Below are 25331 nucleotides of genomic sequence, written 5' to 3' on the forward strand. Positions count from 1 at the left end.
GAATTAGATGTTCTTAATGGGATTTAGAATGGCGAATCCTTTCCAAAAGGTTTTCAGTTGATTTTGTCCAAATCCATCAGAGAAATCACTATCTATGGCAGCTCTAGCCATGTAGGACATATATCTTAAATATATAAGACGTGAAGGTCAAAATTACTCTTTGATCCATGGGCTGTAGAATGGATGTTTTGTTAGCAGGCATGAAAACGATGTTAATCTCATTCATACCTCTCCATCGGAGCTCTTGGGTGACTAGGTGTGTTATCAATGAACGTAAAAGGAATCTTTTTTTTTTTTTTTTTTTTTTTTAGTACTAAGTCTTAGTGGTGGGCTTAAAATACTCAATAAACCATGTTGTAAACAGATGTGTGCTGTCATTCAGGCTCTGTTTCATTTATAGAGCCCAGGTAGAATAGATATAGCATAATTTTTTAGGGTCCTAGGATTTTCAGAATGGAAAATGAGCATTGGCTTCACCTTAAAGTCACAGGCTGCATTATGCATTAGCTCCTAACGAGAGTTAGCCTATCCTTTGAAACTGAATCCAGGCATCGACGTCTCTCGAGCTGTGGAAATCCTGGATGGCATCTCCTTTCAGTGTAAGACTGTTTAATCTACATTTAAAATCTGTTGTTTAGGGGGTGGCTGGGTGGCTCAGTTGGTTAAGCATCTGACTCTTGATCTTATCTGAGGTTTTAATCTCAGGGTTGTGAGTTCAAGCCCCATGTTGGGCTCTGTGTTGAACATGGGGCACTTAAAAAAAAAATCTGTTTAGTATAGTTACCTTTATTAATTATCTTGGCTATACCTTCTGGATAATTTGCTGCGGCTTCTGTATCAGCACTTGCTTCACCTTCCACACTTGTATACTATGGAAAATGGGTTCTTTCTTTAAACCTCATGAATCAACTTCTGCTAGCTTCAAGCTTTTCTTTTGCAGCTTTCCTTTCTTCTCTCAATTTGTAGAATTGAAGAGAGGACCTTGCTCTGGATTAGGCTTTGGCTAAGGGAATGTTGTGGCTGGTTTAATCTTTTATCCAGACCACTGAAATGTTCTCCATACCAGCAATAAGGCTTTCACTTTCTTACCATTGTTCCTTGGGGTAGCACTTTCCATTTCCCTCAAGAACTTTTCCCTTGCATACACAACTTGGCTAACTTGTGTGAGAAATCTAGCTTTTGGCCTTTCTCCACTTCTGACATGTTTTCCTTATTAAGTTTAATCATGTGTATCTTTTGATTTACAGTGAGAGACGTGTGACTCTTCTTTTCCTTGAACACTTCAAGGCCATTGTAGGGTTATTGACTGGCCTAATTTCCAAATTGTGTCTTAGGGGATAGGGATGCCTAACTAGGAGCAGAGAGATGGGGGATAGCTGGTTGGCGGAGCAAAGAACATACACATTTCTCAGCAAAGTTCATTGTCCTACGTTGGAGTCATTGGTGGCACCCCAGTACAGTTTTACAGTAGTAACATCAGAGGTCACTGATCACAGATCACTATGACATATGTAATAATAATGAAGAAGTTTGAAGTACTGTGGGAATTAGCAAAATGTGACACAGACCTGGAGTGAGCAAATGCTTTTGGAAAAACGGTGCTGATAGACTTGATTAATGCAGGGTAGCAAACCTTCCAATTTGTTAAAAAAAAAAAAAATACAGTATCTGAGAAGAGCAATAACGAGGTATGTCTATACATAAACTAGGTAGAATACTGAGAACTACTTTTGTAATCACTAGTTCATAGGGTTTATGTTATAGTTGTTTACATGTCTTACAGTTTTGTTTTTTTTTTAATGTCATTCTCATGAGATTGCGAACTCTTTGAAGCTTTAGGGGGAGGTCTTATTTACCTGTCTGGTGGCTTAGCACAATGCTTGGTAGAAGTGCACGTAAACGTTTGGTGAGTGAGTGCATAACATTTAAGAATAACCTCTGAATAATAAAAGGAATTTTAAGTGAGTTATTGGACAGTACATAGTATGTGTGTATGTATTCACATATACATTTGTTCATATATATGTTTCTTTTATGTATGTAGGTGTTTGTGTATGTATAAAACAGTAATTTGACCAGAATATTTTATTTAATTTTCAGATTAATATTTCTAATCATGCCAGGTACAGAGGTTATGGTATTTAGCTTTGGAAGCAGGTTTAAGTCCTGAAATGGTAATTAAGTGATATTTTATATTAGACTAGTTTGGGGTCTAATGATTTATTTCATATATTGATAATTATTTAGGATAGATCTTTAGTTACTGTCTTTGTGGTTTAATGTCACTGTCCTTTTTTAAATTTATTTTTTAATTTATTTTTACAGATTTTATTTATTTGAGAGAGAGGGCACAAGTGGTAGGGAGAAGCAGACTCCTCTGCTGAGCAGGAAGGTGGATGCAGGGCTCGATCCCAGGACCCTGGGATCATGACTGGAGCTGAAGGCAGATGAAACCCTTTTTTTTTTTTTTTGAAGATTTTATTTATTTATAACAGATAGTGAAAGAAGGAAAGAGGGAACACTAGCATGGGAGAGCTAGAAAGGGAGAAGCAGGCTCCCTGCTGAGCAGGGACCCCTGGTATGGGGCTTGATCCCAGGATGCTGGGGTCATGACCCAAGCTGAGGGCAGACGCCCAACAGCTGAGCCACCCAGGTGCCCCATGTCACTGTCTTTAATGATTCATTTTTTATTTTCTGAAAGTTGAAAATCCTCGAAACTTGGAGGCTTCCAAACCTGGCTGGCTCTGTCAGAAGAGCATGCTACTCTTGATCTCTGGGTTGTGAATTTGAGCTCCAGGTTGGGTGTAGAGCTTACTAAAAACATAAATTAAAAAACCTAATAAAAAAAAAAAAAGAGGGCCGCCTGGGTGGCTCAGTGGGTTAAGCCTCTGCCTTCAGCTCAGGTCATGATCCCAGGGTTCTGGGATTGAACTCCGCATCAGGCTCTCTGCTCCACGGGGAGCCTGCTTCACCCTCTCTCTCTCTCTCTCTCTCTCTCTGCTTGCCTTTCTGCTTACTTGTGATCTTGGTCTGTCAAATAAATAAATAAAATCTTTTAAAAAATCCTCAAAACTGAAGTTTACAAAATACTTCGGCAAACTATTTTTCTTTCCTTAAATTTAAAACAAAACTAAATTTTGTAAGTCGGTGGAATTGAAAAAAATGTTACTTTTATTTAAATTTCTTACTGAATAACAATAGTGACAGCTTTATACAAAGCACTAGTGTGGGAATAACAATGGAACCACAGAAATAGTGTTTGATTAAAAAAAAAAAGAAAAACTGACTTCAAGGAGCTATAATGACTATATACAGTTAAAGTCTTTCAGTGACTTTGAAACTGGTTAATGAAAAAAGTTAAAGCTGGGGTGAAGAGATACAATGCATATCTTAAACATTTTTATTTCAACCTAAAACACTTAAGAGTCCATTTATTGTTTAATTCTTTTTAATTTTTTTAAAATTTTTTTTAATTTTTAATTTTTTTATTTTAATAAACATACAATGTATTTTTATCCCCAGGGGTACAGGTCTGAATCGCCAGGTTTACACATTTCACAGCACTCATCATAGCACATACCCTCCCCAATGTCCATTTCCCCACCACCCTCTCCCGTCTCCTCTCCCCCCAGCAACCCTCAGTCTGTTTTTTGAGATTGAGTCTTTTATGGTTATCATTTAATTCTCATACCAGCCTTACGAAGTATGTGAGGGTTCATGTAATACTGGCACTAATTTTCTACAGCTGACTGATAGTATTAAGTGTTTAATAGAGAAGCCACCTGGGCTTGAATTTCTTTTTTTTCCTTTGGAATGGTTTTTAATTTTAGATTCAATTTTTGTTACGTATGTGGGGTAATTACATTTTCTATTTCTTTGTGTCAGTTTAGAGAGGGGCTCTAAATCTTGGGATGCCAGGGTGACTCATTTGGGTAAGCATCTGCCTTTGGCTCAGGTCATCTTGGGATCCCTGGATCAAGCCCCGCTTCGGGCTCCCTGCTCAGTGGGGAGCCTGCTTCTCTCTGTGCGCCTCCTTCTGCTCTGCTCTCTCTCTCTCTCTCTCTCTCTTTCTCTTTCTCTCTGTCTCGCTAATAAATAAGTAAATAATTAAAAGGTTTTTTTCTAGATAACCAGCATTTGGTTTTGTTGCTTTTTCTCTAGTTTCCTCTTCAATTTTATTGACTTTTGCCTTGTTTTTATGGTTTCCTTCTGCTTGCTTTGGGTTATAAGAATGTTCTTTTTACAGTTCCTTATGGTAGAAGCTTAGATTACTAATTTGAGACCTTTTCTAATATAAGCATTTAGTGTTGTAAATTTCCCCTTAAGTACTGCTTTTTAAATTATATCCACAGGTTACAATATTTTTATTTTCTTGCAGTTCAAACCTTTAAAACCTTTTTTCCCCCCCGTTTGCCACTTCCTCTTTGATTATGAAGAAGTGTGTTAATTTTCAAGTGTTTGGAGATTTGTTGCTATCTTGTTAACTGATTTCTAGTTCAGTTCCATATGGTTAAAGATCATACTTTGTGTGACTTCCATTCTGTTTTGTTAAGGTTGTTTTGTATCCTGGGATATGGTCTACATTCAAGTATGTTCCTTGTGTGATACTGTGTTGGGTGGAGTGTTCTGTAACTATCACTGAGATATAGTTGGTGGTTTGGTTGTTTGTGCTGTTCATTTCTTGTATATCATTGTATATCATATATATTCTACCAGTTTGATCAGTTACTGGTGAAGGCATTTTGAAGTCTCCAGCTATAATTAGTGATTTATTTCTTCTTTCCTATCTGTCAGTTCTTGCTTCATATATTTTGAAGCTCTATTTGTTAGGTGCATTTACTATTAGGATTGTTATATTTCCTTGGTGATTTCTCTCTATCACTAAATAATTATAGCAATATATAGTACTCCTTTATTTAATCCCTGGTTTTCCTTGTTCTGAAATCTAATTTGTCTAACATTAATATAGCTGCTCCAATTAACTTTAACTTTCTTTTTAAAAATTGATTTATAATTGACATAAAACATATTAGTTTCGGATATAAAAATGTAATGATTAGGTGTTTGTGTATAGTGTGAAGTGATTGCCACAGTAAGACTAGTTAATATCCAACATCATACATAGTTAACAACATTTGTTTCTTGTGATAAGAACTTTTGGGGGCATCTAGGTGACTTAGTCAGTTAAGCCTCTGCCTTCAGCCCAGGTCATGATCCCAGGGTCCTAGGATCCAGCCCTGCACTGGGCTCCCTGCTCAGCAGGGGATTCTGTTTCTCCCTCTGCTGCTTCCCCTTCTTGTGCTTTCTCTCTCTGTGTCAAATAAATAAATACTTTTTTTTTTAAAGATTTTATTTATTTATTTGACAGAGGTCACACGTAGGCAGAGAGGCAGGCGGGGGGTGGGGGGGTGGGAAGCAGGCTCCCTGCTGAGCAGAGAGTCCGATGTGGGGCTCAATTCCAGGACCCTGAGATCATGACCTGAGCCGAAGGCAGAGGCTTTTACCCACTGAGCCACCCAGGCGCCCCAATAAATAAAATCTTTAAAAAAAAAAAGTGTGTGTGTGATAAGAACTTTTAAGATCTACTCTCCCCAACTTTCAAATATGTGATACAGTATGATTAACTAATTTGTACATTTATATCCCTGTGACCTATTTTATAACTGGAAGCTTGTATTGAATTGGGTGGGGGGAGGATAAAAAACTTTTAACCTTCTTTTGATGAGTGTGTGATAGATCTTTTTCATCCTTTTACTTAAAAAAAAAAAAATTGGGGAGAGTGCATGTGCATGTCAATGGGGGAGAGGGTCAGAGGAAGAGGAACAAGCAGACTCCCCACTGAGCAGGGAGCCTCAGTCTGGTCTCCATCCCAGGACCCTGGGATCATGACCTGAGCCAAAAGCAGACGCTTAACTGGAAGCAGATGCTTAATCGATTGAGCCACTCAGGCACCCCAACTTACTTATTTATTTATATTTATTTGAGATAGAGTGAGCACAAGCAGGGTGGAGGAGGGTCAGAGGGAGAAGCAGGCTCTTTGCTGAGCAGGGAGCCCAACATGGGGCTCGATCCCAGGACCCTGAGATCATAAACTGAAGGCAGCCACATAACTGACTTAGCCATCCAGACACCCCTTAAGATTTTATTTATTTGTGGGGGGGGGGATTATGTGAGTGGTGGGAGGAACAGAGGGAGAGGGACAAGCAGATTCTGTGTTGAGTATGGAGCCCAGTGGGCGGGGGGGGGCGCTTGATATCATGACCCTGAGCTCATGATCTGAGCCAACATCAAGAGTTGGTTGTTTTAACACACTGAGCCACCCAGGCATCCCTCATCCTTTTACTTTAAACATACTCATTTTATCAAAGTGCGTTTCTTGTTGATAGTATATAGGTGGACCATTTTTGGGGGCAGTCTCTGTACTTGGGGATTACACTAGGTGTACTTTCACACTGTACTTAGAGTCAGTAGTTTACCACTTCTGTGGAATATGGGAACATCATATAGATCACTTTACTCTGCCCCCTTTATCCCATTATGTTATGTTTATCTTAAATGTTTAGATACATTGAAACTCCATTAGACAATATTACTAGCTCTGCTTTTAACTGTAAAAAATGACATCCTAAGACACTCCAGAGTCATCTGTTATATTTCCCAGATATTTTTTAAAATCTTTTAAAAAAAATTATTTATTTGTTGGAGAGAGAGAGCACAAGCAGACAGAGTGGCAGGCAGAGTGATGCGGGACTCGATCCCAGGACCCTGGGATCATGACCTGAGCCAAAGGCAGCCGCTTAACCAATTGAGCCACCCAGGCGTCCCTCCCAGGTATTTATATCTGTAATGTAAGTTACAGATATTTTCAGTTTCTTCCTTTATTTTAATATTCTAGATTTTCTTGTGGTGTCACCACTTCTTTCTGCCTGGAAAACTTAAGAGCAGGTTTGTTGGTGACAAATTCTTCTTTACTTTTCCTGCATATGAGAATGAATTTATTTCATGTTCATTTCTCAAGGGTATTTTTCAGTGGATGAATTTCTGCTTAACAGTTCTTTTAGCAATTTAGAAATACTTTTACACTTCTCTTTGGTCTCTATGATTTCAGATGTGAAATTTGTAGTCATTTGAATAGGTCATCTATAAGTAATGCATTTTTCTCTGGCTGCTTTCAGCATTTTACAAATTTAGTTTTCAGCAGTTTGATGATGATGAGTCTGGGCATATATTTCTTTTGGTTTATTCTGTTAGGAATTCCCTGAGCTTTTTCAATCTGTAGATTTATGCCATTTGCTTAATTTGGCAATATAATTCAGCATATAATTTTCTTTTTTTTTAGGATTAATTTTGTAGCGAGTCTCTGTGCAAGTGATGGTGGGGGGGTGGGGTGAGAGGCAAAGGGAGAGGGAGAGAGAGAATCTCAAGTAGACTCCCAGCTAAGTGTGGAGCCCTGTTCCCTGGGATCCTGACCTGAGCCAGAATCAAGAGTTGGATGCTTAACTGACAGCCAGCCACCCAGGTGCCCCCTCAGCCTATAGTTTTTCACAATTTTTTGGTACCACTTCTGGAACTCTTGAGGACATAAGTATTAGATCTTTTGCTATTGCCCTATAGACCTCTGGGACGTTTTTCACTTGGAAATTTTTTTTAAATCTCTTTTTCAAATTGGATAGTTTTTATTGATCTATGTTCAAGTGCCCTGGCTCTTTCCTCTGTCATTTCCATTCTGCTGTTGAGCCCATCAGTGAGTTTCTTACCTTGATTATTGTTTGGTTTTCAATTCTAAAGTTTCCGTTTGTTTCCTCTTTATATCTTTTTTTTTTTTTTTTAAGATTTTATTTATTTCACAGCCAGTGATCACAAGTAGGCAGAGAGGCAGGGAGAGAGAGGAAGGGAAGCAGGCTCCCCACTGAGCAGAGAGCCCGATGTGGGGCTTAATCCCAGGACCCTGGGATCATGACCCGAGCCGAAAGCAGAGGCTTTAACCCACTGAGCCACCCAGGTGCCCTCCTCTTTGTATCTTTTGTTTCTTTTTCTTTTTTTTTTTTTAGATTTATTTGCGAGAGTGAGACTGTGGGTGGGGGAGGGGTTGAGGGAGAGAATCCTCAAGCATACACACTATGGAGCCTGGAGCCTGACTAGAGGCTCGATCTCCTGACCCCGGGGATCCTGACCTCAGCCAAAACCAAGAGTTGGACACTTAGCTGAATGAGCCATCCAGGCACTTTCTTGCTTCTGTTGAAGGACTACTCATGTTGCTTTAAGTATATAGCTAGTTCATTAATTCTCACTGCGGCATAGTAGTTTGCTGTATGCGCCTGTCATATTTTATTTGTCCTCTTGTAATGGACACAATGTTCTGCCACCTCTCCTTCTGCCTGCCTCTCTGCCTACTTGTGATCTCTCTCTGTCAAATAAGTAAGTAAAATCTTTAAAAAAAACAACATATATTTTATTGAGTACTGTTAGGCTGATAAAGTATTACTCACCCTTGCAAAGGAAGGAAATCCTGTCATGCTACAAAATGGATTCGGACTTTACTATTATATATGTGTCAGAATACATAAACAAAAATAAACAGCATGTTTTCTTTAGCCGTTCATCTGTCAGTGAACATTTGGGTTACTTTCACCTCTTGGCTGTAGTAAATAATGCTGCTAGGAACATGGGTGTGCAGATACCTCTTTGAAATACTATTTTCAGTTCGTTTGGATATATACCTAGAAGCGGGATTGCTGGATCATATGGTAGTTCTATTTTCAGTTTTTTAAGGAACTACCATACTGTTTTTCCATAGTGGTACTCCATTTTATAGTCTCATGGATAGTGGTACACAGGGTCTCAAGTTTTTTTCCATCTCCTTTCCAACACTTTTTTTTTTTTTTTTAAGATTTTATTTATTCTACAGAGCACAGGCAGAGGGAGCTACAAAGGGAGAGAGGGAGAAGCAGGCTTCCCGCTGAGCAGGGTGCCAGATGTGGAATTTATTTAATCCCAGGACCCTGGGATCATGACCTGAGCCAAAGACAATCGCTTAACCGACTGAGCCACTGGAGCACCCTTACCTTTTTTAAAAAAAGATTTATTTATTTTAGAGAAAGCACATGAGGGGTGGGGGGATGCAGGGAGAGGGGGAGCAGACTTCTTGCTGAGTATGGAGCCTCACACCGGGGTCTGTTCTGTGACCCCGAGATCATGACCCCAGCTGAAACAAAGAGTTGGTTGTTCAACTGACTGAGCCATCTAGGTGCACCCACAGTTTTCCTTTTTTAGGCAACTCATTTAACTTCAGTTTTCTACTCTGGTTAGCCAAAATCTTTACAGTGTAAATCTGGGGTTGCTTTGGTAGAGATCTAGGTTCCTCTGTGTGTGTGTGTGTGTGTGTGTGTGTATGTGTGTGTGTGTGTGTGTGTGTGTGTAGTCTTTATGCTCAATACCTTCTTCTCCAGAGCCACATAGCATCCTTCCTCTGATATATGTCATGGGAGGCTCACTCTTGTGCACTATGTCTATAGGCCCCTTTCCTTTCTGCCTTCCAGTTGGAGGTAAATGGGAGGTACCAGGAGACCAGAGGGCAGGAGGAATGAGGGCTAGATTTCCTGCCAGATTGTTGCAAATTGTCTGCATGCCTCTACCAATGACCTTGATTCCTGTCTGGAGATCCTCTTCATATAGCTACCCCTGTGAGGTTTCAGTTCTTCATCTTGCCTTTTCAGGCCTGGATGTGTGGTTCTGGGACAGTACACTGTCCTTTCTTGGTTTATCTAAACCTTACCCACACCTTTGTACATAGTCTGTTCTTCTCTGATTACCCAGGTTGTGGATGCTAATCTGTTTTCAGCTTGAACCCTGATCGTTAGAGTCCCTGAATAGGCCCTGCGATTTTATTTACTGCTTAAGATTTGAACAAAAAAATGTTATTACTGAATGATAAAATTAGTAATTTGGATTTATTTTTATGTGCCTTCCACAGGTTTACAGTAGCTCTTAGAGTTTCTCTCCCCCATACATCCCCAGCTAAAAGATTGCATGAAATGTAAACAACTTTGCCACACCTCAGTATTTTCAAATTCCGTCACAGAATTGGGTTTCTATTTACAGCATAAAACATTTGTTAAGCGCCTCTTTCAGAGAATTTTAGCACTTTCCTTCTTCAGAATCCATTTTCTTATGCCTTCGGATTTTTTTCCCCCAGGCTGTTTAAGAGTGGTTCAAAACGAGCATTTGTAGACACTAACCATCTTAGGCAAATATGTGAAATAAAAATGTCTTTACACCCTCCAGCATTTCATGATGCTAAAACCAGTCCTTTGTTACCTAACATGTGTCTTTCAGTGTCTGGCTCACTTTAGGTACCTATTCTGATGAATTAACTTTTTTGGTAAACTTAATTTCCCTAAATATCTGTTAATGTATTTATCAGCTTTGCTCTCTTTCTGTTCATGTCCTCATTAACTTTTGCTTTTTTTTTTTGAAATGGAGAGATGTATTGTTTTTGCTTTGAGTTTTATTTTATTAAAGATTTATTTGTCAGAGAGAGAAGCAGGCAGAGCATACAGAGGGAGAAGCAGGCACCCCGCTGAGGAAGGAGCCCAATGTGGGACTTGATCCCAGCACCCTGGGATCATGACCTGAGCTGAAGGCAGCTGCTTAACTGACTGAGCCACCCGGGTGGTTCTTTCTTTCTTTCTTTCTTTATTTGTCTATCTGTTTTTGAGATTTTATTTATTTCTCAGAGCAAGAACACAAGCAGGGGTACTGGCAGGCAGAGGGAGAAGCAGGCTCCCTGTTGAGCAAGGAGTTTGATGTGGGGCTCGATGCCAGCACCCTGGGATCATGACCTAAGCTCAAGGCAGTTGCTTAACGTACTGAGCCACCCACGTATCCCTGCTTTGACTTTTTAAAAATGTTTCTTATTCCTGACAGAACTCTCCCTTTTGCCCTTTTTTCCCTTCACTATAGTTTTTTAAAGGATTCCCCCTGTCCTTCTCTTCTGACATTCTTCTCCCCTTTCCAAGACTGCATTTGTGCATTTCAAATGCACTTTAATGTTCCTTCTTAGGAGTCTGGGCATTTGGATGCTTGCTTCTTACAGATAGAGGACTTTCGGGTTTTTGGTTGTGGTTTTACATCCATAATAGACCTGCTGCTAGTTTTTCTCTTTTGTCCTCCACAAACTTTCTTGCCTATTTTGCTTTCTGCTAAGGCATGTGGCTGATGCTTTGTGCATAGGAGAGTGCCTGATAGGAATTGTTAAATTTGTTCTTGTGCTTGTTTAGTGATACCTACTATTGTGTTCATCTTAAAGGTAAGGAAAATGATGCTCAGAGTAGTTAAATGGCATACGCAAAGGCTGTTAAGAACAGAAGTGAGCATTGAGAATCAAGCCTCTGTTAATCGTCCCTGCGTTGCTAGTCTACAGAGTCCTCTTCACACTTCAAGCCTAGTGAACATCCTTCTTGGAAGCTTCCCAGAGCTCCATGGCTGAATGGATGTTCTCCTCCATAGCTCTCACCTTGCATGGCCCTCGATGGAAGAGCATGTGAGTTAGGGATATCAAGACCATGTTTACATTTTTAATCACAGTTGTAATATTTTTGGTAAGTGGTCACCCTGTGTGGGTAATGTTGTATATGGGCTTTGAACCCAAATCTTGCCCTCACTCATCTGTGGTGAGACAGATGAGCTGATGGATATGAAGGCCAGGGCCTGGCACACAGTGAGATTTCTCCTCTGTGCTCCTTTTCTTGTGTTAGCTCTTTATCATAGGCTTGCACACAGTGTGCATGTACTCTCTTCTAAATGTTTACTTGTCAGAGGAGATGGTCATAAATTACTGGACAGTTTTAAGCACTTTTTTGGTGCTGAGTAATGCACCATACTTAATTTTTTCTTTGTCGTTTTTGACATCCTCTGCCCCCCTATCTCTGGCAACGACCAGTCTGTTTTCTGTATCTGTGAGCTTGTGGGTGTTTTTTTTTTCCCCACATTCCACACATATTCCACTTTTGATAAGGTGATCTTGATTAGTGTTTTCTGGTAAGTTAATACTTTGTTTTTCTAAGGAGACAAAGGAATTTATATTATTACTTGTCTTGTGATAGAAATTCTAAATTATAGGCTTTCTGAGGTGGGTTTTGTTCTTAACATTAGCTCTACTGTTAGTCTTATTGGGTTTGAAAAGAGTTTATGTATAGTGATAAATCATTTTTCTGCCTTTGTTTATATGTATATTTGCATTTTTTTAAAAAGATTTTATTTATTTGACAGAGAAAGATCACAAGTAGGCAGAGAGGCAGGCAGAGAGAGAGAGAGAGAGAAGCAGGCTTCTCGCTAGCAAAGAGTAGCCCAATGCGGGGCTCCATCCCAGGATCCTGAGATCATGACCCAAGCCGAAGGCAGCAGCTTAACCCACTGAGCCACCCAGGTGCCCCGTATATTTGCATTTTTAAACTCAGAACTTGGGATCATACTTCATATATGTAGTCCTGCCTTTTAATATATTTTCTCATCAGTAAATACTTTTAAAAAATTTCAGTGGCTACATAAAATTCCATCACAAATATACTATAGTTTAATAAGCAATATTTATTCATTATTCTAATTTTTTGGTCTTAAAAATATGCTGATAAATATTTTTATATAAAAGTCTGAATGAACCTCTGTTTCTTTTTTATTTATTTATTTGACAGAGAGAGAGAGAGAGGGATCACAAGTAGAGAGAGAGGGAGAAGCAGGCTCCCCGCCAAGCAGAGAGCCCGATGCGGGGCTCGATCGCAGGACCCTGAGATCATGACCTGAGCTGAAGGCAGAGGCTTAACCTACTGAGCCACCCAGGCAACCCGAACCTCTGTTTCTTTAGGCTAAATTACTAGGAGTAGAATTAATAAGTTAAAATGTATGTTTTTAAGCCTCTTGAAAATATTTATAATACTAAAGTTTTGTTCTCATGTATATTGATGCATCACACAATCGATGCTTATAGATTAGTTAAGAACCACAGAGAAATCTTGACATTTTTCTGTCATACCTGTGACTCTACCAGACCTCTGATATTGTTATCTTTTATCTTTGAAACAGTATCCAAGCAAGTGGCCAAAGAGGTCAAACTTAAAATAAGCTCCAGAGCACCACTTACTTACTTGTTTACTATTTTGTAGTTACTGAGGTGATAGCTTCTCTAACTAGACTGTGAACTCCATGAGGGCAATAACCATGTCTCTTTTTCAGTGCCATTGTGTCTCTATCTCAGTCACAGTACCGTAGACATTCAATGAATATTTGTTGAAAGGGATTAAACAATGTATATTATTATAATTTTTGTACTGAAGTGCTATAGGAGTGTATGATTAAGATTGTTTACTTGGGTTTTGGATTTAGATGCACTTAGATTTTTTTCTTCACTCTACCACTCAGTTGCTGGTTGATCATGGACCCAGTGCCTCATATAGCGAATGATAGTCCTAGTTACTGTTTTTCTGGCTGTCTTTCTATCTCCCATCCATCTCTGGTTATAGAGGCCTTGAAAACAAGGATATTGTCTGGATCTAGTTAGCACCAGAACCTACCACAGCGCCTGTTCTCTTATAAATGTCAAATTGAAGTTTTGAATTTGATTATGAGAGATGTTAGGCACAAACTGTAATTAATGCCATTCTTCAGCTGTACTGAACTTGTGTTCCTCTGAAAGTTTCTTGTTCTCTCTGGTACCTGGAATTTACATACAGCACTCCCTCTGCCTGAGGTAGTCACATCCTCTTTTCACCTTACAAAAATTTATCCTTTAGGACCCAACTTAGACTTTTAGTTCTCCCGGAAAGTATTCTGTCATGTCTCTGAGATTGGGTGTCTTTCTTAATCTTGGCCCTACTGACATTTGGGCTGGATAATTTTTTTGTTGTGGGGTTCTGTCCTGTGCATTGTAGAATGTTTAGCAGCATTCCTGGCATCTACCCACCAGATGCCAGTAGCATCCCTTTCAGTCATGACAACTCGGGATGTCGCCAGTCATTGCCAGATGTCCCATGTGGGGCACAAAGTCACTTTCAGTTGAAAACAACTCTAAAATTACACCTCTTACCAAATAGTATTATAGTAGTCAGATTTTCTTAGCTGTTTTTGTCCATAGAATAAATTCCTTTGAGGGGAAGGACTGTACCCTCCCCCTTTTATTTTCTTAAATCTTCAGCGTTTAGCTATTGTCTGATGTAGAAATAGTCGGTAAATATTTGTTGACTGGACTGAACATAATTCAGTTATGGATCCTAGATATTTCATGACATACAAGCCCACTGTAAACTGAGACTTAGGTTAATTATTTAATGTATAAAGGCTTCTGGAGGCAATTTTACAAAAGAAGAATACATCTGATATTTCTTTTTAGTGGTTCATGCACAAGTGGACAAATATCCCTAGTGTTTTTCCTTACATTGGATATCTTTTTTGGTTTGTCTGTTTATTGGTTAGTTTGTTAGACCTAACTTTTGTTTGGATGTTATATGTTTTGAAGTTCAAGTCCAGAATTCATTGAGAGGCGTAGAATTTGTGCTGTCTCAGTATGGCATGAACAATGGTGTACCCCCTTGTGGGTGGAGAGGAGTGGTTTTGTTGACTATAATTTTGCTGTTCGTTCAGAGTTTTGGTAAATAGCCTCTTGTTAAATTTTATAGAGCAGTTTTTTTTTTTCTTGGACTTCTCATCCCTTCGTGTATTTCTTTATATGTCAGTAAATACCAATATTTTTGTGATCTTAGGCACTAGCTTGAATTAGTAGGAGGACTTGAGGAACTAGTGGGAGAATATTTTTGAATTTGGTTCTAAATTTGATAATCTTTCCTCATCACTGCCCTGATGAGATTTTTGGGAGAAGTAGAAGCCGTTCCTGCTGCTGCTTTTTTTTATCAACGCACTTCTACACTGATATATAGATACTCATTTTATCCATTACCAAGTTCTTTTAGCTCTGCCTTTTAGATAGACCTCAAATCCAGTCACACTAACCTAGTCTAAGGTATTTCCATCTCTTGACTGGACTACAGTAATAGCCTTCTCCTTGGTCCTCTTGGTTTTATTATTACCTTCCCCCAGTTAGTTCTCCAGACAACCAAAATGATCTTTAAGAACTGTGACTCAGGGGTGCCTGGGTGGTTCAGTGGGTTAAGCCTCTTCCTTTAGCTTACGTCACGGTCTCAGGGTCCTGGGATCGAGCCCTGCATCGGGCTCTCTACTCAGCAGGGAGCCTGCCTCCCCCCCACCGCCTGCCTCTCTGCCTACTTGTGATTTCTCTGTCTGTCAGATAAATAAATAAAATCTTTAAAAAAAAAAAAAACCGTGAATCAGATCATGTTGTTTTGCCTGTATTAGGAAACCATTCTGGTTTATAGTGTCAGCCAATCCACCCTGTAACTGGAATAATTTCAACTTGAAAGTAGTAAGTGGGGCGCCTGGGTGGCTCAGTGGGTTAAGGCCTCTGCCTGCGGCTCAGGTCATGATCCCAGGGTCCTGGGATCGAGCCCCACATCGGGCTCTCTGCTCAGTGGGGAGCCTGCTTCCTCCTCTCTCTCTGCCTGTCTCTCTGCCTACTTGTGATATCTCTCTCTGTCAAATAAATAAATAAAATCTTAAAAAAAAAAAAAAAAGAAAGAAAGAAAGTAGTAACTGTGCATTATCTTTTTCCAGGAGGAACAGCACAGCATGCTGGGCTCTGGATTTAAAGCTGAGCGTTTACGAGTCAATTTGAGATTAGTCATAAACCGTCTTAAACTATTGGAGAAAAAAAAAAGTGAGTAATGCATGATTGCCTTATATTTTCTTTCGCAAAATGTGTCACTGAGTTTCTGGCTCTGTCAGGCTAGTACTGTGAAGTCTTATGGATTCCACATCCTTTAAGCTTTAGATATATTATGGCTGCTCTTTGTGACAAGTAAGATTGAATCAGTCCGTTGCAGGGAATAGGTAGCATGACTCCTGAAGTGGAAATTTCTGGCTACAATAGCAATATTCTCATCTAGACAAAGGAGCAAATTCTAGAGCCTGGATGAGTTGGGACCAGATTTGCTAAGAGAGAAGTGAGCTAGGATGTACTAGAAACACCCACTTTGCTCTTGGGATAGAAGTCTCCTGCAGACCAGGGCCCAATGTACTGCTGTTATGTGACTGGATGGGATTTGTGCCTTAGCGGAACTGGCCCAGAAAGCAAGGAAAGAAATTGCTGACTATCTGGCTGCTGGGAAAGATGAACGAGCTCGGATTCGAGTGGAGCACATTATCCGAGAAGACTACCTTGTGGAGGCCATGGAGATTCTGGAGCTGTATTGTGATCTGCTGCTGGCTCGGTTTGGCCTCATCCAGTCTATGAAGTAAGATATTTTCTCTCTCTTTTTTTTCTAAATCTTAATTTAGGTACGATTTATAGAAAAAAAACCCGTTCATTTGTGTACAGTTTGATGAGTTTGAACATATGCATATACCTGCATACCATCACCACAATCATACCTCCAAGTTTCCTTATGTCCCCCTGCCTCACACCCTTTTTTGTAAGAATACACAACATCAGATCTCTGCCCTCTTAACATTTTTTAAAAAGATGTATGTTTATTTTAGAAAGAGCATGCATGCACCAGTGGGGTGGAGGTGGTGGGGGGATGGGTAGAGGAGCAGAGGGAGAGAATCCCAAGCACACTCCCTGCTGAGCGCGGAGCGTGAAAGGGTCCTTGATCTCACGACTGTGAGATCATGACCGGAGCTGAAACCAGGTGCCTCACACTCAACCAACTGAGCCACCCAGGTGCTCCTCTGCTCTCGTCACATTTTTAAGTGCTTAGTATAGTATTAACTATATGCACAGTGTTGTTCAGTAGGTCTCTAGAACTTACCTTGTATAACTGTAATGAAATGAAATAGGATATTTTGAAGACCTAGATCAAATCATCTTTTTGAGAAAGGGAATTTGAGAAAGGAGTAATACTGGTCTCCTGCTGTAGGTGGGGGAATAGCACTAGGGGACTACTTCACATACCTGAGTACCTTTTTCCTAATACTTTTGCTGGAAGGCCTGATCTCCATGTAGACAACTGAAAAGAAAATAAGGACTCTAAAATCAAAAGGTCTAAGTTTGAGTCTTGGGTCTACCATTTCCTAGCTTTGTGACCCTGGGCTTGTCAGTTAATTTCCCCAGAAGTAAAATAGGATGATGAATGAGGCTAGAAGCCCTAGAATTATTTGTGAGAATCCAGTGAGGTTCGTGAAAGAACTTTAGAGGCTATCAAGCATATGATACAAATTCTAGGATCTTTTTGGTTTGTATTTTTTTAAAGATTTTATTTAGGTGTGCCTAGGTGGCTCAGTTGGTTAAATATCTGCGTTTGGCTCAGGTCATGATCCTAGGGTTCTGGGATTGAGTCCCATATTGGACTCCCTGCTCAGCCTCTGCCTCTCCCCCCTGGCTTGTGCTTTCTCTGGCTTACTCTTGCAAATAAATAAAATCTTAAGAAAAAAATTTTTGTTTTTTTTTATTGATTTGAGAGCAGGGGAGGAACAGAGGGGGAGGGAGAAGCAAACTCCTCATTGAGCAGGGAGCCTGATATGGAGCTCAAGCCTGGGACTCTGGGATCATGACCTGGGTAATCCAGGTGCTCCTGTTTGAAAGAATACTATATTTTATTAATTTTTTTCCTTAACTAGGGAACTAGATTCTGGTCTGGCTGAATCTGTGTCTACGCTGATATGGGCTGCTCCTCGGCTCCAGTCAGAAGTGGCTGAGTTGAAAATAGTGAGTACGATGAGTTTCAGTGATGTCTATAGTTTGTCATATTTTTAGGTCGGTTAATATAAATCACTTCTGCTTCTTTGACCAGATTATTTCGTACCTTTTACATGCTGTCTTTGAAATGGGCTTTATGAATTTGTCTCTGCCTCCTTTTCAGGACTTAGATAATGCAATAGAACAGTGTTTTGAGACTTGAATAATTTCTTTCAAGGAGCAAAGTTTTGTGTATCTCGTTTTGTTTTATTTTTAGTGTAATGTTACTTAAGTATATTCAAATAGAAAAGTTCTTAACTCTAAACCAGTAAAGTTAGAAAGATGTTTTGCTTCATTAATTCCACAGATATTCTTCGGGTGTATGTTACAAGTTAGGTGGAACCTGAGGGTACAGTAGTGAGTAATATATGACACCAACCCCACTCTTGTAGCTTTAAAATCTAGCAAAAGAGATAGATGTTAAAAACTTCCCCATTACAATATGGATATGGCACTGACTGCCAGGATATAAATTCATTTTAGTTATTCTTTCCTATTTTTACATTTTTGCCTTTTTTGTTTTATTCTATAGATTGTTTCAGTCTTATCTCCTGACCTATCTTTTGAGATCTTTTTTTAAATTCTCTCAATATATACTTAATAGTCTGTTGCTTTTATTTCATAGCTATAATGTCTTTTAACTGAGAGTTGTTTTTTTTTTTTAAAGATTTTATTTATTTATTTATTTATTTGACAGAGATCACAAGTGGGGGGGGGAAGCAGGCTCCCTGCTGAGCAGAGAGCCTGATGTGGCCCTCAGTCCCAGGACCCTGGGATCATGACCTGAGCCAAAGGCAGAGGCTTAACCCACTGAGCCACCCAGGTGCCCAAGAATATTAGTTTCTTAAACTAACTAATACTAGTTTCTAAAATCCTTTGTTTTAGACTATTTTGTCATAGAGGCTTTTCACGAAGTTTGGTGACTCTTGGTTGTTGGTTTATATTGAAAAGTGAGGCATTTAAAAAGCAGCTTGGAACCTCTTGTGTGCCTGGGTGGGGCTTATTGCCAGATGCTTTCACTGTTGAATGATCTAAGCCCTTTCTTAAGGGAACTCCAGAGTATCAGGAACTAGTTTTTTTCTCTTGGTATGGTCATTTCCTTATACCCTTTACCTCAAGGGTATAAGCTGGCTGCCAGAATTTCTGAGCACCAGAGGAGAAGGAAGCCAAAGGTCTCATTCTTCTCTTGTAGAAGATTTACACTTAATTTTTCTGTTGTCCTTAAGTGTCTCTGTTGTCTGCTATGCTTGGAGTTCAGAATCCCTTTAGTCTAACCTCCCCAGAGAGTAGGCCTCCTGTATTCTGATCTGGTAGGGATGGTAACCATAGAGTTCTCCGAGTAGAGGAATGGGAGAGTAGAGGCAACTGCTGCTGCTTTTACTTTTCTTTGTAAAGTAAGCTCTGTGCTCAACATGGGGCTTGAACTCATGATCCTGAGATCAAGAGTCCTGTGCTCTACCGACTGAGCCAGCGAGGTGCCCCAGGGGCATCTGCTGCTTATATAGACTTTTAACCTCAGTCTCTTTTTTTAAAGTTCTTAGTTAAGTAATCTCTGTACCCAACATGGGGCTTGAACTCATGAACCTAGATCAAGAGTTGCTTGCTCCTCCAGCTGAGCCAGCCAGGCATCCCAACCTCAGTTTTGTTGTAATCTCTCCTGTATTCTTCCTGTATATTAAAATTTATTCAGGATGAAACAGATTTACATGATTTTAAAAAGATGAACTCCTAAGAGAACTAGAAAAAAATTGCAGATTTTAAAAAATGATCTCCCACTGAGCCACCCAGGTGCCCCCAAAAACTGTTACTCTAAAGACAAATGAAAACTTAAATCGAAAGTACCAGGTCTACATACTGAACAATGAATGCCTCCTCACTGAGCTCTCAGGTGTTGGGACCACTCCAGTTCAGTGCCAGGCTTCTCATGCCAGGGCTGTTAAAGTTTTTTGAATCTTCTTCCTCCACCTCTTTTGGTTTCCTTTAGTTTATTCAGCATTCCATCGAACAGCTTAGGATTCTGTTCAGATCACAGATCTGATCCTGTCTCTACCCCTTGCTTTAAAGCCCTTTAGTAGCTGCTATTCTTGTGATAGGAACAGTTCCTAACATGGCTCTGGATTGTGTGGTCCCGTTGTGCCTTTCTTTCTTCATTTCCTATCACGCTCCTCCCTGGGGCTCAACAATGACTCTAATTCAGCTTGAGGATTGACCCTGTTTTTCCACCAGAGGCCTTTGCACATGCTGTTTTCTTTTCCTAGAATGTTCGTCTTCCTTCCCTCTTAACTCCTAGTCATCCTTTACCTCTCAGCGGAGCATCCCTTTCTTCAGGAAGCCTTACCTGATTTCTTTTTTTCCTTTTTTAAAGATTTTATTTATGTGAGAGCAAGCGAGCACACAAGTAGGGGGAGGGGTAGGAGGGGAAGGGAGAAGATCTTGAACAGACTCCGTGCTGAGCAAGGAGCCCAGTGCGGGATTTGATCCCAGAAACCTGAGAGCTGAAACCAAGAATTGGACGGTTAACCGACTGAGCTAACCAGGCGCCTCCTTACATGACTTTTTTGATCAAATCTAATTTCGCTGTTCTAAGTTATTGACAGTGTGGTGTACTTTCCCTTGGTGACACTTATTATGGCTGCATTTGTATCTTTGTGTGATTAAGTAATGACTGCTTTCCTCAGAGATTATAAGACTGTAAGAGTATGAACAGTGTCTTTTTACTGTATTTATAGCATCTGTCATAATGTTTATGATAGAATATGGCACATAGTTAACAGCTCAGTGGATGGGTATATAAACAAATATGAATTAATATGTATCCCTAAAGTTTTACAGGCCCCAGTTTTTTTGAAATCCTGTAATAGAAGCATGGTTACTCTTGATAGGAAGCTTGAAGCAGTCTGTAAGAATGGTTTGCACCCTCATTTACTGTTCTTTTCTCTCTGTAGGTTGCTGATCAGCTCTGTGCCAAGTATAGCAAGGAATATGGCAAGTTATGTAGGACCAACCAGATTGGAACTGTGAATGACAGGGTAATGAACATACTTGTTAAACAAGATTGAGTAGGCAGGGTGTGGGCATGTTCTTTTGCATTGATTGTAGTGGGTCTTATTGTATGGCTGTTAGTCTAGGGTTGCATATTTATAGTGAGGGTGAGAGGTCTCTCAGGTTGGTAGTGCAGTCAACTCCTTACCTCTTCCCTCGACTCCTTACCTCTTCACTCGACTTGATTGTGATGCCCCCAGTTCTTTGTGCCCTTTGTGATTTGTGGATGTAGAAGAGAGGTGATGAAGAGTGGATGAATTCAGATGTGGAAGGCGGCATTATCAGTCTTACCAACACCTGTATCATATGTAACCAGAGACCACGAGAGGGGCATGGGTTTGTAATAATGATTCATGAGTGGAAAAAAAAATCATTTAACTGGTCAGAACCTCCTTTTTTCTCAATTTACCTGTAAAATAAGAGGAACAGAGTTTTAAAGTGAGTCAGGTTAGACTTAGGCTAATTGGCATAGATTTTAACTCTGGGTCTTTTACTAACAGCTAATGCACAAACTGAGTGTGGAAGCCCCACCTAAAATCCTGGTGGAGAGATACCTGATCGAAATTGCCAAGAACTACAATGTGCCCTATGAGCCTGACTCTGTGGTCATGGTAAGTGTAGAGTCTTTAAGAGTACAGAGGGGGAGATGAATCTCTGGATATCACTTTCTTAAAAAATACTTTGTGCTAAAGTTTGTGTTTGGGAGATTAAGCCTTTGTCCAGTTAGTGCTTTTTTTCAGTAATGATAAATATGCCTGCATTTCTCGAAGAGTATTTGATCAGATGAGATGAATGACTGGAAAGCATGGAGAAAAGGTACAAACCTTGATGCAAATACAAAAATGGCACTATTGCTGCTTTTCGATGAAGTTCAAGGAATTGAAGCAAGAAGTGTCCCAAGACCCCAAATGGATTCTGAAACTATTTGTTAGGTGCCTGCTGTGCTGTGATAGGCAGTGCACAGAAAGCTGAGAATAGAGATAAAACCAAGATCACTGTCCTGAAGAGGTTTACAGTGTAAGGGGGGGCAAATATACAAATAGTAATAATTCAGTTAAGATCAGTGGGTTGTAGTGGGTTCTTTGTGCTGCTCAGACAACTCTTCCCCATTCCAGATATATACACTTAAGGATAAAAGCATTTATTTCACCAGCTCTTGAAAATATTGATGACTGGTGGGTCATACACTCTAGCAGTGGCCCTCAGAAGAAAGCTGCTTCATCCAAAGTTGACCTCTGGGACAGCCTGTATTCAGTAACTGGGTTTTAAAGACTGTCCCAGGCAGGGGTACCTGTTACAGGCCCATTGCAGCTGCAGAGCTCCTTAAGGAATTAGGAGTTGTTGTGACTGTATGGCAGCCCATCCCTGCTTCCTTCACTTCCCCACAGGTCTTTATCCCAAGGGACTAGGCCAGTAAGCTTCCTCCACACTGGTCTCCATCTCAGAGTCTGCTTCTGGGGGAACCTGACCTGTAGTGTGGGTTAATGATACGGGTTTCTCTCTTCTTCTCAGGCAGAAGCTCCTCCTGGGGTAGAGACAGATCTTATTGATGTTGGATTCACAGATGATGTGAAGAAAGGGGGCCCTGGAAGAGGAGGAGGGGGTGGTTTCGCAGCACCAATTGGTGGACCTGATGGAACAGTACCAGTGCCTATGCCCATGCCTATGCCCATGCCCTCTCCAAGTACTCCTTTCTCCTACCCACTTCCAAAGGGACCAGTAAGTATTCATAGAAGCATGGGTGTAAACTGTGGAAAATGTAACAGAAGAGGACACATTGGATGTATGAATACACTCAAGAGTTGTAGGTTGTGAAGAAGATTCTGCAGTAGGAACATTTGGTATTAATGATTATATTGTGAAAAAATAGTAGGATTTGGAGAAAGTCTTGTTAATGATGTGGGATAACAGAGATGGCGCTAGAGAAACTTTTTCTTGTAGGTTTATGGAATACCTTTGGAATCTGTTACAGGCATACTAATAGTTCTTTCCAAAAATGACTACTACTTATTACCAGGTAGAAAAACCTCCTGTGTAGACAAGAAGGTAAAGGTCATTACTAGTAATAGGAAAGTCTGATTAGAATCTTCCCTTGTAGACATCAAAGCAGTTGATTAGTAACTTGAAGACGAGTCTTTGGCTATAGATCTTTAAAAATCTGGAATCCTGGGCATTTTTTTCTCTTTTGGAGGTTTTGAATAATATACATATTGAAGATATATCTTGAATATTCACATTGAATACGTGTAGGTATTTCTCCCTTACCATACACTAACCTCAGAAATTGCAAAATAGGGCTGTGTCTCATGTCGCCTTTCTTCACTTGCAGTCGGATTTCAATGGATTGCCAGTGGGGACTTATCAGGCTTTTCCCAATATTCATCCACCTCAGATACCAGCAACTCCCCCATCGTATGAATCTGTAAGTGCTTGAGCCTCTTTTGTAAGCAGCAGGAGAGTGAATCCCATGAAGAGAGAGCAAAATAATGGCCACAGGGAAGGCAAAGTTTTGATCAATTCCTAGTTACCAGCATTGCTCTTGCTTTGGATTTTTGTGTTGCTTTAACATTACCCTGGAAATGGGGCGGTGGTGGTGGCAGTGGTGGCATCATTGGTGGCAATGCTTTGTTTGCAATTAAGCCAGAAATCAGGAAGGAGCTGATCTCTTAGAGAGTTCTAGTAGGGCACTTACCTAGTCTTTGGGGGTTTTTTGTTGTTTTTTAACTAATGAGGCAGAGAATTGTATTGAGCTGGTATAGTCTTGTTGCTAGATTATCATAAGTAAAATACAGTTTTATAAATTCAGCACTGTGTAAAGGAGTGGTGGCCAGATTTGTTTTTAACTGAAGTGTCCAGTTAATAAGTTCCAGCCTGTAGCATTAATTTTACATTTTCATCTTATAGATGAAACTTGTTATAAATATGGTAATCATGCCTTGAATTGAATTGTTGGTGATTGCACAGCTTTGATTCAGAATTAGAGGGCTCCTTTTCTGTCAGCCTTGTTTCCTCAGCTAGTATGTGCCTTTTGAAACCCATTTCTATCTGATGCATTACAGAGAAAACAAATCGGTAGAATGTTTGCTGCGAGATCCCCCTGTTCCTGAACTTGTTTGGCTTTCTTTCCTTTGGTTTTCCCTCGGGCCTGGGTTTTCTTATGTTTCGGTCTTGCATGCATTGAAGCATTGCCCACAACTGTTTCTAGGAATGAGGTAGAAGATCTTCAGTTTTTGAGGACTTGGTTCTTGGAGATGCATTCAGTGGGTTAGTGCTTTCTCTCTGCCCAGAAGGTGAAGGTATCAAAGAGAGGTGTTGTGGTGTGGTAAGAATTTTCTTTTTCTCTGCTTGGTGGTTAAGAGTTTACATGGTATCTGATTGGAAGATAAGGAAGGAGTACAGGGGGTGGAGGGGCAGTTTCTTTGGAGCAGGTTCTGTTGCTTCTGCTGAGCAGCTTAGCTTTTGGAAAACTCAGGGGCTTATACCAGTATGAGTACTTTGTCCAGTAATGCTATTGCTTTCTCCCCTAGTAACATTCTTTGTATTTCAGGTTGATGACATTAATGCTGATAAGAATGTCTCTTCTGCACAGATTGTTGGTGAGTGTGAATCAGAAACCCTCAGTGCTGAATTCTTTGCTGTTTTCTCATTACTGCTCATTCCTCAGAATAGTGTTCATGTTTGTGGCATTTTACCCACATGCCCTGTCCTCTGCACTGTGTAGTAGGTTCAGATAGAACTGTATCTTTCTTGGGTGCAGAGACTCTCCCAAGTTCCTTGTTTCTGTTAATGTTATAGTTTTTCTTTCAACTTCGAGTTCTTCATGTTCCTGCTACTTCAGTTTCTTTTGTACCTAGAAATACCAAAAGAGATCAGTCATTCAATCCATCTGGCTATCTTTCCATCTAGGTATACATAACATATTTTTTAACTTGATCATTAAAGAGGGGGCAGTAGATAAAACCATAAATGAATAGTTCAGTGAATTTTCACAGAGCAAGCATGCTCCTGTGGTCGTGTGCTCAAAAAAATAAAACACTACCAGGACTATGGAAACTAGGGTTGGGGTCGGGTTAGGGGGTACTTTTTAAATTGGAGATAGTTGTTTTATTGAGGTATATTTTGATGAGTTTTGATTTTATATAAACAACAATCTCAGTAAAACTGGTGTAGAACATTTCCATCACCCCAGAAAGTTCCCTTATGTTCCTCTCCAGTCAGCTTCATCAGTCCACACTCTGCTTTGGAGGCAAACACTATTCTTTTCTTTCTTTCCCTTTTCTTTTCTTTTTTTTTTTTTAAAGATTTTATTTGTGAGAGAGGAAATACAAGTAGGAGGGTGGGAGAGGGAGAAACAGGCTTCCTGCTGAGCAGGAAGCCCTTCGTGGGGCTCATTCCCAGGACCCTGGGATCATGACGTGAGCCAAAGGTAGATGCTTAACAACTGAGCCACCCAGGTACCCACCCTTCTTTTTTTTAAGACTTTATCTTT

The 25331-nt window shown here is 40.1% G+C and overlaps 1 protein-coding gene across 3 annotated transcripts in view; it reads left to right on the forward strand.

Moving 5' to 3' along the window:
• IST1 (IST1 factor associated with ESCRT-III) overlaps positions 1-25331 on the forward strand; it is a 32441-nt gene that overhangs the window by 4645 nt on the left and 2465 nt on the right. The window contains exons 2-9 of one of the 3 annotated variants that reach the window (XM_080827663.1): positions 15679-15781; positions 16178-16358; positions 17683-17770; positions 20746-20829; positions 21343-21453; positions 22355-22561; positions 23172-23264; positions 24390-24438. In XM_080827663.1, coding sequence (XP_080683789.1) covers positions 15694-15781; positions 16178-16358; positions 17683-17770; positions 20746-20829; positions 21343-21453; positions 22355-22561; positions 23172-23264; positions 24390-24438 — 901 coding nt within the window. In that variant the 5' untranslated portion in view covers positions 15679-15693. Of the gene's footprint in view, positions 1-15678; positions 15782-16177; positions 16359-17682; positions 17771-20745; positions 20830-21342; positions 21454-22354; positions 22562-23171; positions 23269-24389; positions 24439-25331 lie in introns of all 3 variants that reach the window. The other 2 variants (XM_080827665.1, XM_080827664.1) reach the window with 2 other exon arrangements.

This window comes from Martes martes (assembly GCF_963455335.1).
Source record: "Martes martes genome assembly, chromosome: 17".
Taxonomy (NCBI): Eukaryota; Metazoa; Chordata; class Mammalia; order Carnivora; family Mustelidae; genus Martes; species Martes martes.